Source organism: Cervus elaphus, chromosome 12 (assembly GCF_910594005.1).
Source record: "Cervus elaphus chromosome 12, mCerEla1.1, whole genome shotgun sequence".
In the NCBI taxonomy this organism is placed as follows: domain Eukaryota; kingdom Metazoa; phylum Chordata; class Mammalia; order Artiodactyla; family Cervidae; genus Cervus; species Cervus elaphus.
This window is the reverse complement of record NC_057826.1, coordinates 71,122,008-71,138,510: the sequence shown is the minus strand read 5'-3', so window position 1 is coordinate 71,138,510 and position 16,503 is coordinate 71,122,008. Positions and strand designations below refer to the sequence as shown.

Below are 16,503 nucleotides of genomic sequence, written 5' to 3'. Positions count from 1 at the left end.
AAGAAAATTAAACTGTCCTAAAGTTCTGAACTCTGCTTTCACTCTGCCTACAGAGATGACAAGGAGTTACTTTCACCCCACCCACCCCTATCTACTATGACATGCTGCCCCACCCGGCTAGAGATGACAGGTCCAGCTGTATGTGGAGAATGCCATCATCAAGGAGATACCTTTTCTGAAACTTGTGACATTCAGTTGGAAATCTCAGTGGGAGCGGAAGGAATCTCTGTTGGGAAGAGAAGGGTGAGCTCAAGGGCATCATCACAAGCTGGGCTTCCTAATGTGTAAAGAGAGTAGAAAGAAAAGGGAAATGCAGGGAGGGCTATGAAAGGAGAAGAAGGTACAAGAAGGAATTAAAAGGGGAATTAAAACTAAAACAAAAAAAGCTTCAAAGAAAGAGAGAAGGAAGAGAAGATGGAATGTGAAAGGAGATTTGGTGTTCTCCTTTTGTTAGATTGGGTTCAGTCCTGAATTTTAATTTTGATGCAGTGGAGCAGATACCATCCCTGAGAACATGACATTTTCAAAATAACCCCTTTCGGTCATTATATCCTGTTGCTCAGGCTACTTTATCTGTTCCCATTTCAGGATCAACCCAGCCATAATATCTAGAGTTTGTAAAAAAGTAGGATGGCTATAGACCAACAGAAATCAGCCAACCAATTCTTTTATATCCTCCACTTTTTCTATTATTCTTTTTTCCTAAGTCTCCCTGAAGGTCAGGGTTAGAAATAAACTCTTGGTGTGTTTGCCAATAGACACAAACTTGAGTTCTCCTAGCACTTTACCCACCAATGTGCAGGCAAGAAAGGGGCAAGGTAGCCAAAGTGTAAAAACACTTTTGTGAAAACAAAAAGATTTCTGTACTCCAGTGGGATTCATTTATGAGATTCATTGAAGAGATATGATCTGGCTTACTGAAATCTAGCAAAATATTGCAACTGATCCTGAAATACGAAAAGGGTCTCTGGGGCATAGGTTTAGTCTTGGTTCTGTCTTGTCTAGTCAAACCTTTTCTCTGCTCCTTCCTGGGCTAATGATTGTGTTGAACACTAGAAGCTTTGTCTTCATAACACATGTTTATATTAACAACATAGGAGACCTACAATGGAAGAAGCTGGACAGGACCCATTGAATGATGTGTAAGTAACAAGAATGAGAAACTAGTATGGGAAGCATCTACTGCAACCCAGTAAGGAAGAAAACCGTGACTGTGCAGGACAGTATTCTCAAGCCGGGAAGCCTTCCTGGGGAGGAAATGCATTGGTTTCAGTTCTTCGGACTTCATCAGACTAGAAGTGGGGTTTGTAGAGATAGCCAATGTCTCCAAAAGCAAATCAGTCTTACTTGGGGGAAAAGACCCCCATCCCTGCCCCTTACCCAGTCCATGTTCCTACATGACTAGTACAGAAGGTTTTCAATATAATAAACTCCTTAGTAGACTATAACAAAGGGAGACTGCAAGCATGCCTCTTCCTTGAATTCTTTGTGACTAGTACAGAAGGTTTTCAATATAATAAACTCCTTAGTAGACTATAACAAAGGGAGACTGCAAGCATGCCTCTTCCTTGAATTCTTTATGGGTGTGGCGTGGAGTCCACATACTCTGTATAAAGTTTTTGAAAACAAGGAAGCTAGAATATAATTATTCAAATGAAAAAAAAATATTTCTTTTGCTTCATAAAAGATTTGTGTTGTAATGGGTTCCATTTATAATATTTAAAATTAAGATGTGATTTGACTCCAAGGATTTGCTTTATGCAAAACATTATAGAAATCAATTTATTGTGGACAATGATAATGTAAGGCTGGTGAGGCATAGTGACAACAAAAGACAGGGCAATAAATGAGATGACAGCTGCTATGTTTTCCTGTCCTGAGTTTGGTAATGAAGATGATTTTCCTGCAGGCAGGAGGTGATGGAAATACCGAAACTAGAAGTCACAAAGCAGAACCTGGACTCTCTGAACTCAGACCTTGAAAAGGACTTGCAGAGAATGGATGAGGCAAATCAGGTTCTTCTCAAAAAAATTCAAGAGAAAGAAGAAACTATTCAAAGGTCAGGCTTTGTAGTTGGATGGGAAAGGTCTCCTCATCTGAATGCCCCTTGGGATCAAGAGGTGGGTGGGAGGAAACTTTACTTCTTTGTCCATGAATTGAGGCAAGTTGTTTAAATTCTGAACCATAAACAGCGGTGTCCTCAAAAGGTTTTATGTACAGATTTTTCATTACATTTCCACTTTAAGTCATTTTATTGCCACTGCATTGGGTGGTCACTTTGGCTCCCTGAGACCTTGGCAGTAGCTTCCCAAGCTGGGACCCTGGCAGCTTCCTTTGGATTGAGCCACCCACCCCGGGGTGACTTATGTTTCAGTCTGGAAAGAGATATCATGCTGTCGGTCAGACAGGCCAGAGAGAGGGAGGAGCTGAACCACCTCATATCTGAGAAGGAGGAAGCCCTAAGGAACCTGGAATTAGAGACGGCAAAGCTGGTAAGGAGGTGTCTAGAAAAGGACAGTGTGATGCATTTTGCTGGCAGTCCACCACTCTCTCTTTCCCAGGGGACCATCATTGCTGGTCACTGCTGTGTCTGTGGAAATCACAGCTGTCTAACAGTGTTTTGGGCATGATGTGCTCGGCATGGGGGTGAGACCTGGGCTCTGTTCCCAGATCCTCTGTGTGGGGCCCTTGTCCCTGGATGGGATTTCAGTGACCCAGTGAGGAAGAGGGTTTGAGAGCAGAGTGCGGTTTGTATCCTTTACCTCTTTCTTTCCCCAGGAAAAAAATAAGGAAATTCTAAGCAGGAGCGTGGTGGAGGTGCAGAAGGAGGTAAGGTGGGCCCTGCATTTTTTTTGGGGGGGGGGGCGGGGGTGGTCCCAGGATAATAAGCTCACTCTTGAAAGGAGGCTCATTTCTTAATAGTCCCAATAGGGTCCATCATTTTCCCGAACTCCCCAATCAGAAAGACAGAAGGAAGAGGAACTGGCAAAATGTGTGTGCTCCCTCCCAATCCTCCTTCCAAATCTCTTAGAACAAACTGGCTAATTGATACCATCCTTTGTCCTCTGGGAATTACAGCTCTGGGATGGGAAGTTTAAAGGAATGTGAGAGGAGAGAGTCGTCCCTCCCTCCCACAACTGCGATGCACCAGTTTCTCTTCCTTCTCTCCCCACCTGCCTTGCCTCCTTTGTGCCGTACTTTTCATGGGCTCTGGGAACAAAAAGGTCTGTTCAGCTGGCGTGGAGTCAGGCAGATTCCAGAGGAAGGAAGAGACACTTTTCTATTAAGCTTCCATCTGGGATCTGAATTAATTAACCACTGTTCTCCTACATTGAGACCTTCAAGTCTGACTCTATCCCACGTTTTCATGTCCGGATGCCTTACTCAGTTTACAATTTGGGGGATGGTATTTCAGATTTCAAAGAAATTTAAGAATGTTGGCCTGGATAAAGAAGCCCTAAAGCAGATGTTGGCAGAATTGAAGGTGAGTAGAAAAGCAAATATACCGATTTTCTGGGAGATGTGGTGTCTTTCTAATTTTGGGGAGGAATAGCTTCCAAGAACCCACCAGGCTAAGTCTGTCTGTATGCTCACAGAGGTAAGCCAGTGTCCTTTATTCCCTCTGCTTTACCCCCTGACCTGGGCGGCACTCATAAATTATTTTGCAGCATTCATAACTCTAGTTTTAGTCACACTGGTGGCAGCGATGTCTACAATGCCCCAAAGTGAAGGGAATTGCTCCAGAGACCTCTTCATCCATCAGCCAAAAACACATACGTTCTGAATGCCCTCTAAAAATTTATTATCTAAATGACACACAAATACAGATAGTCAAGGAAGAAGAGAATACTAACTTCCACAATTGCAGGAGGATAGGTCAACAATTGTAATTGATTTTCTAACCCATTGTTTATAACTTAGGGAGTTTTTTTTTTTTTTAATTTAATTGAATGTTTTACTAGGTGGCAAACCCAATGAGGGCATGAATTTTTGTCTGTGTGCTTCACACCTATTTCCCCAGTGCCTAGAATAATGCCTGGCACGTGGTAGTAGTTAGGTAAATATTTGTTGAATGAAAAGATGAATTGGATGCCCAGTAGAGGGCAGAAATCTTATTAAGATGCTCTCTGCAGCTTTATGTGGCAAATATGACCATTTGGCTGAGCCCAGCATGCCAGAGCACTCCTGTTCTGTTTTTCTCTGAAAAAGAGGCAGAAGGTTTCTCTTTTGCTCCGTGATTCAGGCTGCATGTGAGTGCACCCAGTGGAGTATAAGATGGAGGAACAGGTTGGCACTTTGATCAGTAGGACTGGAGGAAGAAGGGTGATTAGGTCCAAAGACTGGGCAGTCAGAAAACCAAGGCTTCAACATTGACTCTGCCACTGTGTGATTTTAAATAAGTCATGCACTTAACCACTCCTTGCTTTTGTCTCCTCCTCACCTGTAAATGGGCCAATAATATTGCCCACTCCAGATTGTCATGGTCTGTCCTCACTATATGATAGCCATTATTATCATGCCCTGGGCTTCTCTGGTGGTTCAGTGGTAAAGAGTCCGCCTGCAATGCAGGGCACAGCTTGCAATCCAGGAGATGTGGGTTCGATCCCTCGATCAGGAAGATCCCCTGGAGAAGGACACAACTTAGAGACTAAACCACCACCACCGTTGTCATGCTCGTTGCCTGTCTGGGGGAAGAGGAATGTTACCCATTTGCTTTCACAAAAGAACGCTCTCAACCGTCTGCTGTCTTTAACAGGTGAAACTACAGAAGTCAACAGAATCCTGCGCCAGTCAAGAGGAGGAATTGGTTAAGGTAGAGGTGGAGTCTCCTCCCCTGAGGGTCTGTTCAGGATACAAATGAGAGAGAACCCCAGAGGTTTTAGAAAGAGAACAGTTGGAGGCACAGGAAGGGGAGGAGCAAGAATATCTGGCAAGTGAATTTCTGACTCACCTGCAGGTAAAGGAAAAGAAAGCTTATATTAAAAGTACTGGTCTTGTCATTCCTTAAATACCCCTCTACCTTAAATACTCAGAGACTGTTGTTGAAGCCCATATCTAAGTGCCCTGAAACATCTCCTGATGTCTCATGTAAAAGGCATATGAGAACCTGGGAAAACAACTTTCTTTGCTCAAAATTAGACCCTGCCCATGAATGATGAGATCGCCGGCTTTATGATGTAGTTGCTTTCCCTGGTAAGAAGTTGCTAGGTAACCAGCCAAGTAGCCAATGCACCAGTTGGGAGCAGCCAAGGCTTCATTGTGATTTAATCCATGAAATTTGTTGATTCTCTTTTCTTTCTAGATAGAGAGTGACTACCAATCTGTGTATCAGCTTTGTGAGGATCAGGCCCACTACATAAAGGTACACGGCCTCTGGGGACAAGTCATAGTAGAGGCAGAATTGTTCCAGTGCCATGGATCCTTTGGCTTCTCATTTAGGCTAAAATCTGCCACTGGGGGAAATATCCTTTATACAACAGAAGCAAAAACAACAACAAGAACCAGATGTATGTTAAGGATTTATTTATACTGGCACATATAGCATTTTTAAGCAATCAACATACAGTATTTTTCTCAATTAGTTTGTCCAATAACCCTTTGAGGATCATGTTGTTATGATCAAGAGGACACAGGTTCAAAGAAGTTCGGTAATGTGCTCTAAAAACATAGATAATAAGTGTGAGAGCTGGGATTTTCCTACAAGCAGGATCCAAAGAAAGAATTCTTTTCCCTTTTTATCCATATGCATCCATCCAGTCACTAATATCCTAATTTTTATTAGAACGTATTCATACTTGTGTGTGTACATCCTTGCGTGCACCATTTGGAAAATTAAGAGTTAGTCTTAAGAGAATCTTTTATCAATGGCATTGAAATGATATATACAGAAATTCTTGATTACGATCAATATTTTTTTTATTTCCATGGGAAGAAATACCAAGAAATTCTGAGACAGATGGAAAAGGAAAAGGAGATGCTGCTTCTCGAAAAAGAAGTGTAAGTTTGGGAAAATGACCCCGTTGGTGGGATGAAGCTATAATCCCCGGTGGTCCTTGAAGGGCAGAGTACTTCTCAGACCAGTTTGTATCACTATAAATAGCCCCCATCAAGTTATCCCTGTCAACTTCTGCCCCGTGTTCTGTGCTGAAAAATCATCACCATTCAGGCTTCTCTCTTGCCTTTCTCAGCAGTTGGTGTTTAAAAGGTCTCTTTTTTACGTTCTTTTCATGCATCCTCAGTTGAGTATTGTTCTTGAAAAAACTGATTGTGCTGACCCCTTTCCCAGGACATGGTGAACCCCCACTGGGGGCCCCGGTGATAGCCATTTACATACGTTCTGTATTTGTAGACTTGCATGGTTTAGGACTTGACACACTTTCCCTTGTTTGCTTATACTCTTCAACCGTGTTATGTATTATGTCGTATTATGCAATATACAGAGAGTGCACAAATCTCAAGTGGTGTGTTAACAGGACTCAGATCAAGATATAGAACATTCTGAGTTCTAAGGCTCAACGACTCCCTGTGTTCTCTTCTCAGTCATCGTTTCTTGCAAAGGTAACCATGATTCTAACTTCTATCATTTCTTCTTGGTTTTGTCTGATCTTGAACCTCATGTGAACTCAGGATGTTCTCGCTTGTCGCTGGCTTTCACTGACATTTACCCACATTGCTGCGTGGCCCTGTGGCTCATCCTTTTCCTAGCTGTATATAGTATTCTATTGTAGGAATGTGGCACAATTTATCTATTTTACCATTGATGAACATTTTGGTTATTTCCAGTTTGGGGTTATTCAATTAAAGTTGTTATAGACATTTTTGTGCATGTATTTTGGTTAACATATATACTCATTTCTGTCAGTTATATACCAAGGAGTAAAAGTCCTAAGTCATCGAGTATACATATCTGTGGCTTTACCAGACAAAGTCAAATGATTTTCCAAAGTGGATTACCAGAATCTCCTCCAATGAGAATCTATACTAGTTCCAGTTATTTCTGTTCCTCATTTTTACTTCATATTTACAGTCTTTTTAATTTTAGCCACTCTGGCAAGAGTATAGTGATATCTAATTTTTATTTTAATAATGCATTTCACTATTGATTATTAATATGTATACCTTAAAATGCTTGAAATTTTGTTATCTGCTTTTATAATAAGTCTTTTACTTTTATTTGGGAGATTATCCATCCTTTTCTTATTGGTTTATAAGATTTCCTTATATTTTTTTCATGAGGTCCATTGTCAGATATGGATGGACACACACACACTCACACACATACATATATATATTACAGTCATTTCTATGGCTTTTCTGTTTTACTCTCTTAATGGAATCTTTTGATAAACAATCTCTTAATTTTAAGGAAATCCAATCCATGAAACTTTTTTCTTTTCTTTTTTTGCTCAGTGCTTTTTCTCGGTAATAAAACTATTCTCTAATGCCTTCCCAAAGAATTTTCTGTTTGTTTTTCCTTTTACATTCAAATGAATGTAAACATTCATATGAAATTTGTTTTTTGTTTTTGTTGTTTTTTTTTTGTGGTGTGAGGTAGAGATCAAGATACATTTTTTTTCCGTGTGTGGATAGCCAGTTGGCCCAGCATCATTTATTTAAAAGAGCATGCATTTTCAGTAGTGTCTTGTTTTATAAGTAAGGTGACATATTAATATATGTGTGAGTCTGTTTCTGGATATTTTATTCTGTACCATTAGTTTGTGCCTCTATCCTGTGCCAATACTACACAAGGATAGAGGCATAGACGACAAGCATAGACTACCAGAATTCTTAAAGAGATGGGAATACCAGACCACCTTACCTGCCTCCTGACAAATCTGTGTGCAGGTCAAGAAGCAACAATTAGAAGTGGACATGGAACAATATACTGGTTCCAAATTGGAAAAGGAGTACTTTAAAGTTGTATATTGTTACCCTGCTTATTTAACTTGTATGCAGAGTACATCATGTGAAATGCCAGGCTGGATGAAGCACAAGCTGGAATCAAGATTGCCAGGAGAAATATCATTAACTTCAGATATGCAGATGACACCACCCTTATGGCAGAAAGCAAAGAATAACTAAAAAGCCTATTGATGAAAATGTAGAGGAGAGTGAAAAATCTGGTTTAAAACTCAACATTCAGAAAACAAAGATCATGGCATCCAGTTTCATCACTTCATGGCAAATAGATGGGGAAACAATGGAAACAGTGACAGACTTTATTTTCTTGGGCTCTAAAATCACTGCAGATGGTGACTATAGCCATGAAATTCAAAGATGCTTGCTCCTTGAAAGAAAAATTATGACCAACCTAGACAGCATATTATAAAGCAGAAACTTTACTTTGCTGACAAAGGTCCGTATAATAAAAGCTATGGTTTTTCAGTAGTCATGTATGGATGTGAGAGTTGGATCATAAAAATTGGACCAAAAATTGATGCTTTTGAACTGTGGTGTTGGAGAAGACTCTTGAGAGTCCCTTGGACTGCAAGGAGATCCAATCAGTCAATCCTAAAGGAGATCAGTCCTGAATATTCATTGGAAAGACTGATACTGAAGCTGAGACTCCAATACTCTGGCCACCTGATGCGAACTAACTCATTTGAAAAGACCTGATGCTGGGAAAGATTGAAGGCAGGAGGAGAAGGGGACGACAGAGGATGAGATGGTTGGATAGCATCACTGACTCGATGGATGAGAGTTTGAGCAAGCTCTGGGAGTTGGTGATGGAGAGGGAAGCCTGGTGTGCTGCAGTCCATGGGATCGCAAAGAATCGGATATGACTGAGCAACTGAACTGACTGACTGACAGGGATTACAATTACAATTTAGTTTTATAATTAATTTGACTTAGCAGATCTTATATTCTGCAACTTTTTGCTGTTCTTCAAGACTATTCAAGACTATCTTAGCTATTCTTGGCTCTTCGAATTTCCATATAAATTTTAAAATTGGTTTCTAAATTTCTACCAAAAAAATATTGCTGAAATTTTGGTTGTAATTATATGGAATCTATAAATAAATTGAAAGTGAAAGTGAAGTCGCTCAGTCGTGTCCGACTCTTTGCGACTCCATGGACTGTAGCCTACCAGGATCCTCAGTCCATGGGATTTTCCAGGCAAGAATACTGGAGTGGGTTGCCATTTCCTTCTCCAGGGGATCTTCCCAACCCAGGGATCGAACCTGGGTCTCCCGCATTGTAGGCAGACGCTTTACCGTCTGAGCTACCAGGGAAGCCCCATAGATAAATTTGGAGATTAACAATATCTAAACAACATTGAGTTTTCCAAGTCATGAACATTTTTATCCCTACATGTTATTTAGATCTTATTTAATTTTTCATAAACATGTTTTGTAGTTTTCTGTAGTGTTTTGTGCATCTTTCATCAGATTTATTCCTAGATTTGATATTTGATATTTTTGATGCCATTGTAAATAAGATAATTGTTAGTTTGATTTTCTAATTCATTACTAACAGTATATAGAAATACAATTCATTTATAGATTGAACAATGTTCGGGTTAGGGGCACAAGTCCTCTTCGCAGTTGAAAATTCATGTACCGCTATCCCTCAAAAGCAAAGGAATTGATAAATGACTCACCCAAGGACAGATTGCTGGGAGAAATATCAACAACCTCAGATATGCAGATGATACCAGTCTAATGGCAGAAAGTGAAGAGGAACTAAAGAGCCTCTTGACAAGGGTGAAAGAAGAGAGTGAAAACGCTGGCTTAAAACTCAACATTCAAAAAACGAAGATCATGGCATCCAGTCCCATCACCTCATAGTGGCGGGCAAATAGATAGGAGAAAAGTATAAACAGGTTCTGTTTTCTTGGGCTCCCAAATCACGGCAGATGGTGACTTCAGCCATGAAATTAAAAGATACTTGCTCCTGAGAAGAAAAGCTATGACAAACCTAGATAGCAAATTAAAAAGCAGAGACATCAATTTGCCAACAAAAGTTTGTATAGTCAAAGCTATGGTTTTTCCAGTAGTCGTGTATATGTATGTGAGAGCTGGACCATAAAGGTCTGATTACCAAAGAATTGATGCTTTCAATCTGTATGGTGCTGGAGAGGACACTTGAGTGTTCATTGGACTGCAAGAAGATCAAACCAAATAATCCTAGAGAAAATCAATCCTTAATATTCACTGAAAGAACTGATGCTGAAGCTGAAGCTCTATTACTTCACAACAGCCACCTGTTGTGAAAAGCCAACTCATTGGAAGAGACCCCCTTATGCCGGGAAAGCTTGTGGGCAGGACTAGAAGAAGGTGGCAGAGGGTGAACTGGTTGGATGGCATCATCGATTCAGTGGACATGAATTTGAGCAAACTTCAGGAGATATTGAAGGAAAGGGAAGACTGGCACACAGCAGTTCATGGGGCTGCAAAGAGTCGGACATGAGTGAGAGACGGAACAGCATCCATGAAGGGCAGGAAGCTGAAACAGTTCAGATAGATTCAGGACTGAAACCCTTCCTTGGATTTTCCCTCTCATAGACTTAAACTCCAGTCTCTGTCTCCATGCATGTTGTTGTTTAGTTGTTAAGTCATGCCCGACTCTTTGCGACCCCATGGACTACAGCATGCCAGGCTCCTCTGTCCTCCACTAAATCCCAGAGTTTGCTCAAATTCATGTCCGCTGAGTCAGTGATGCTCTCTTACCATCTCATCCTCTATCACCCCTTCTCCATTTGCCTTTAATCTTTCCCAGCATCAGGGTCTGAGTGTAACAGGTCTCAAATTCCAAATTCTACTTCCCAGAACAGCATGACTACTCCAATCTTTGCTCAGCTCTTGAGGCTTCTTCTGCTTTCTGGGCTTTCTTGGAATCTTGAGCTGCTTATATAGAGTTTAAGAGCCAGCTATCACCTTAAGGGAAGTTCATGCAGATATTTGAACTCATTTCTCTATGGTTCCTTCTTTCCTTGGATTTTCCCCCTTAGGAAATTAAACTCCAATCTCTGTCTCCTCAGCCAATTGATGCTGCCACTTGCTGCTTGGACTCTATTCACTGTACCACGAATTGACAAGTGCCCTTGGGGGAAGGCCTTGGATGAATGAGGGGGTTATCGCAGTATGCTTTACTTTGCTCAGGATATGTATCCCCTCATCTTCTGACTGCATTCTTTAATTCATTCAAATGGCTGTTTTATGTACTTTGTCCAGTTTTTATAGTTGATTGTAGAGATGGCCTAGCCTGATACAAACTATCCCATCAAGGCCAGATCCTGAAATCTGGGCTGCTTCTCCCCTTTCTTCTATATTTTATGATTACAAAAAGATTCCCATGAAAAGCCTAAAAGTTTTTACTGGAACTGACCCTCTGGCAGGAAACAGTTCTAAACTCTGAGCAACAAAATAAAACAAATGAATGAACAATCAGAAGGCCCTGGAGAGTGAATAACACCAAGCAAATTCTGGAGGGGGTGTTGACAATTGGAAGAAGGGAAAGGCAAGAGGCGATTTTCTCATTCGATCATTTTTGGTCTGAGGGCCATCACCAGATGGTCAATACCGAAACCAGACTGATTATATTCTTTGCAGCTGAAGATGGAGAAGCTCTATACAGTCAGCAAAAACAAGACTGGGAGCTGACTGTGGCTCAGATCATTAACTCCTTATTGCCAAATTCAGACTTAAATTGAAGAAAGTAGAGAAAACCACAAACGGCAACCCACTCCAGTGTTCTTGCCTGGAGAATCCCAGGGATGGGGGAGCCTGGTGGGCTGCCGTCTATGGGATCACACAGAGTCAGACATGACTGAAGTGACTTAGCAGCAGCAGCAGCAGCAGAGAAAACTACTAGACCATTCAGGTATGACCTAAATCAAATTCTTTACAATTATACAGTGGAAGTGACAAATAGATTCAAGGGACAGACAGAGTGCCTGAAGAACTATGGATGGAGGTTCGTGATATTGTACAGGAGGCAGGGATCAAGACCATCCCCAAGAAAAACAAATGAAAAAAGGCAAAATGGTTGTCTGAGGAGGCCTTACAATTAGCTGAGAAAAGAAAAGAAGCTAAAGGCGAAGGAGAAAAGGAAAGATATAACCATTTGAATGCAGAGTTCCAAAGAATAGCAAGGAGAGATAAGTAAGCCTTCCTCAGTGATCAGTGCAAAGAAACAGGAAAACAATAGAATGGGAATGACTAGAGATCTCTTCCAGAAAATTAGAGATACCAAGGGAACATTTCATGCAAAGATGGGTACAATAAAGGACAGAAATGGTATGGACCTAACAGAAGCAGAAGATATTAAGAAGAGGTGGAAAGAATACACAGAAACCATACAAAAAAGATCTTCATTATCCAGATAATCATGATGGTGTGATCACTCACCTAGAGTCAGACATCCTGGAATGTGAAGTCATGGGCCTTAGGAAGCATCACTATGAACAAAGTTAGTGGAGGTGATGGAATTCCAGTTGAGCTATTTCAAATCTTAAAAGATGATGCTGTGAAAGTGCTGCACTCAATATGTCAGCAAATTTGGAAAACTCAGCAGTGGCCACAGGACTAGAAGGTCAGTTTTCATTCCAATCTCAAAGAAAGGCAATGCCAAAGAATGCTCAAACTACAGCACAATTGCATTCATCTCACAGGCTAGTAAAGTAATGCTCAAAATTCCCCAAGCCAGGCTTCAACAGTATGTGAACCATGAATTTTCAGATGTTCAAACTGGATTTAGAAAAGGCAGAGGAACCAGAGATAATATTGCCAACATCCACTAGATCATCAAAAAAGCAAGAGAGTTCCAGATAAACATCTACTTTTGCTTTATTGACTATGCCAAAGCCTTTGACTGTGTGGATCACAACAAACTGTGGAAAATTCTTAAAGAGATGGGAATACCAGACCACCTGACCTGCCTTCTGAGAAATCTGTATACAGGTCAAGAAGCAATAGTTAGAACTGGACATAGAGAAGTAATAGTTAGAACAACAGACTGGTTCCAAATCAGGAAAGGAGTATGTCAAGGCTGTATACTGTCACCCTACTTACTTAACTTATATGCAGAGTACAAATGCCAGGCTGGATGAAGCACAAGCGGGAATCAAGATTGCTGGGAGAAATATCAGTAATTAACCTCAGATATGCAGATGACACCACCCTTATGGCAAAGAGCGAAGAAGAAATTAAAGAGCCTCCTGATGAAAGTGAAAGGGGAGAGTGAAAAAGTTGACTTTTCAGAAACATTCAGAAAACTAAGATCATGGCATCTGGTCCCATTACTTCATGGCAAATAGATGGGGAAACAATGGAAACAGTGACAGACTAATTTTGGAGGGGGGGCTCCAAAATCACTGCAGATGGTGACTGCAGCCATGAAATTAAAAGACACTTGCTCCTTGGAAGAAAAGTTATGACCAACCTAGACAACATATTAAAAAGCAGAGACATTACTTTACCAACAAAGGTCTGTCTAGTCAAAGCTATGGTTTTTCCAATAGTCATGTATGGATGTGAGAGTTGAACTATAAAGAAAACTGAGTGCCAAAGAATTGATGCTTTGGAACTGTGGTGTTGGAGAAGACTCTTGAGAGTCCCTTGGACTGCAAGGAGATCCAATCAGTCAATCCTAAAGGAAATCAGTGCTGGGTGTTCAATGGAAGGACTGATGCTGAAACTGAGACTCCAATACTTTGGCCACCTGATGCAAAGAACTGACTCATTAGAAAAGACCCTGATGCTGGGAAAGATTGAAGGCAGGAGGAGAAGGGGATGACAGAGGATGAGATGATTGGATGGCATCACCAACATGATAGACATGAATTTGAGTAGGCTCCAGGAGTTGGTGATGGAGAGGGAAGCCTGGTGTGCTGCCGTCCATGGGGTCACCAAGAGTCGGACACGACTGAGCAGCTGAACTGAACTGAACTGAGTCTGAGGGCAAGCTAAACTTGACGTGAAGGTCAATTTAAAAGTCTTGAGGGAACCATACAGTCTTTCTGGGATAGAAAATAGAGGACAGAGCCCAGTGTAGTCAAACTGCTGGATTAAAAAACAGAGAGCTAGAGATGGAGAGTCTCAAGTTTTACCTAAACTCTGACCAAATCACAAGCTGACCTCCAAAACCATGTACTCCCAAGGCATTCTATGGCCAGCTGAGGATATCAGTCTAGAACTGAAGTTTGAACTGCCAGCAGAAGACAGACTTTTTGCAGTGTGAATCCAGTATCAGGGTTGTGTCATGGTTACTCTTCATTGGTTGTCTTTTCTCTTGATCTTTTCCTGTTTCTTTGCATATTGACCAATTACGCATTTTGAATATTGAGCTTTGTGAATGGTATCAAGAATCTAGGAAATAAATCACATATGTTGCATGACTTAGAAAGGCATCTTTCATAGGTCCCACAGATTATGTTACTTAATTCTTGGATCTGCTGTTTGTTACCCAGATGCAAAGCCCAGAACAACTCTTCCCAAGTAGTAAAACGGGGGTCAACTCTGGTGGAGACCATCCAAAGCAATATGGTAAGTTTTCCTTGTCCCAAATTGGAGTTTTCCTCTGTTGTTTCCTACCCTGGCTTCCCCCTTCCTGCCCCCTGGCCCCCTTCCCTTCTTTGAAATAACCTTAGAGGTAGGAAATTAACAAGGCCCAGTACCTTGCTTCACACCACAGCAGCTAGGAAGTGGCAGAGCCAGTGACTCCTGGGTCAAGCTCTTAGCCACCCTCCTACACTGCCTCTCTATGAGCACATGGACAGGCACACCTGTGGCTTTTATTGCTTCCCACAGGAGAAGACCATCATTAAGAAACAGAAGAGAATCTTTTGGTACCGGTAAGTGGTAGAATCTTGTGTTTTCCTAGTCTAGGTCACGTTCACTCTGCAGCAGTAAGTGACTTGATAAGAGCGTGTAGAATAAGGATAAACACGTCCACCAACCAGAACATATCAGGCTGCCCCAGATTTCTGCCATGTCTCCCTTTCTTCTTTTCTGAAAACCAGAGTTATGTAGGACTTGGTGGCTGGAGAAAATGGCTGTTTTGGAGACGTTTAAGGTGAAGCTTGCATTTTAATTTCAATTTCCACTCTTAAGACTCATAGTAGGGCTCCTTTCTATTTTTCAGATCCTGAACCTGATAATCTGCTCTCCTCTTTACTGGAAAGAGAGTTCAAGGTGCATTAATTTTCTTAGTTCTTTTACTGCAGGCTGTAAAATTTTAGAAAAAAGAATCACTTGAACTCTGTGCCCTTTCTTTTTAAATTTTTGAAACAAGGAGACTAAGATGCTCCATGTGGCACTTTAATGAAAAGCTTCAATTTGTGACATTTTAATGTAGTTAAAGATGGAAAGCCTTGGGCCAGTTTTCAGGGTGGAATTTTCTTGGGTGCACACAAGAAAACACATGCACACAACCTATTATTGTTTCAGTTTCTTTTTCTTCCTTCCTTTCTTTTTTGGCCACACCATGTGACCTGTAGGATCTTAATTCCCTGACCCAGGATTGAAACGGCACACTCAGCAGTGAAAGCCCACATGGAGCTCTAACCACTGGACTACCAGGGAATTCCTGAGTTGGTTTCCTTTGGCACTTGATGTTTAGCAAAAAAAAAAAAAAAAAAAAAAATGCAACCCAATCATTTTCTGTCGATGTTAATGTCAGAGATGGCCCAGACACATTCCACATTCTAAAAGTTCTTACTACAGTAGAGTGAGGAGGATCACTGATGATGAGACTCTCAGGAGTGCAGGTCTGGATCTCTTCTGACAACCCCCACAAAGGCCTGCATATAAAGTACCTGGAAGGTACTTCAGCATCCTTCTGCATCTCCAGCTCTTCTGTGTGGACATTCATTCTGTTGGAGGGCTTAAAAGTCAGGAGGGCTGTATTCCAATCCTTAACACCACATCAGTCTTTTTCTATTATCACCTACCCCCTGCCCTCACCCTTTATGTCTGCATGCCCCACTTCCCCATCAGGATGGCCCAAAGAAAGTGATTTACAGTCATTTATGAAGGTGAGGTTCACCTCCTGCTGCTGCTTCCTGGGCTGTCTTCCCCCGTGCTAACAATGAATGTCTCTCTGCAGGCATTTCAGGTATTTTATCTTCATGGTCATCATCTTCTTTAGGCTGCTGGGTTACGTGCTTTTCTACCTGCAGTACATAAACCCAGACCTCCTTGTGGATGCCCTGCCTGTGGTCATGAGCAGAGACACCTTGAAGAGGCTGAGGGATGTCTTACTTCCCTTCCTCACTCTAGAGGTGGAAGAAGTTCTACCACATTAGTCTGGACTGACCTGGGGGCTTCACACTGCACCTAAGTGGAGAGGAGGGCATGGCTGTGGCCCCCAAGTGGGGAATGGGCCAGGAAAGAAGTAGGAGCTCTGACTCAGAGCTTCTGCTTTGACATCTGACCTCTTCATTTCATTCTCTTCCCACGCTTTTTCTCCAGAGTGTCTCTCTTTCAAATAAAACATATGTTTGATCAGAGTTCACTGTGTGGGTCTGAGAATTTGGTCCATGGGTCCTTTAGGGAAGATAAC

The 16,503-nt window shown here is 41.5% G+C and overlaps 1 protein-coding gene and 1 non-coding gene across 2 annotated transcripts; one reads left to right on the top strand and one right to left on the bottom strand.

Moving 5' to 3' along the window:
• Window positions 1–1,107: 1,107 nt before the first annotated feature.
• On the top strand, window positions 1,108–16,246 carry LOC122704518 (transmembrane and coiled-coil domain-containing protein 5B-like). Its single transcript, XM_043919300.1, is given in 12 exon segments — window positions 1,108–1,142; window positions 1,910–2,059; window positions 2,375–2,492; window positions 2,779–2,829; window positions 3,416–3,484; window positions 4,757–4,813; window positions 5,303–5,362; window positions 5,933–5,997; window positions 11,553–11,690; window positions 14,411–14,486; window positions 14,751–14,794; window positions 16,048–16,246. Coding segments are annotated over 12 exon segments (1,062 nt in total).
• TRNAC-ACA lies at window positions 9,162–9,233 on the bottom strand. Its single transcript has one exon. It is a non-coding gene; the product is annotated as a tRNA-Cys (tRNA).
• Window positions 16,247–16,503: the final 257 nt, after the last annotated feature.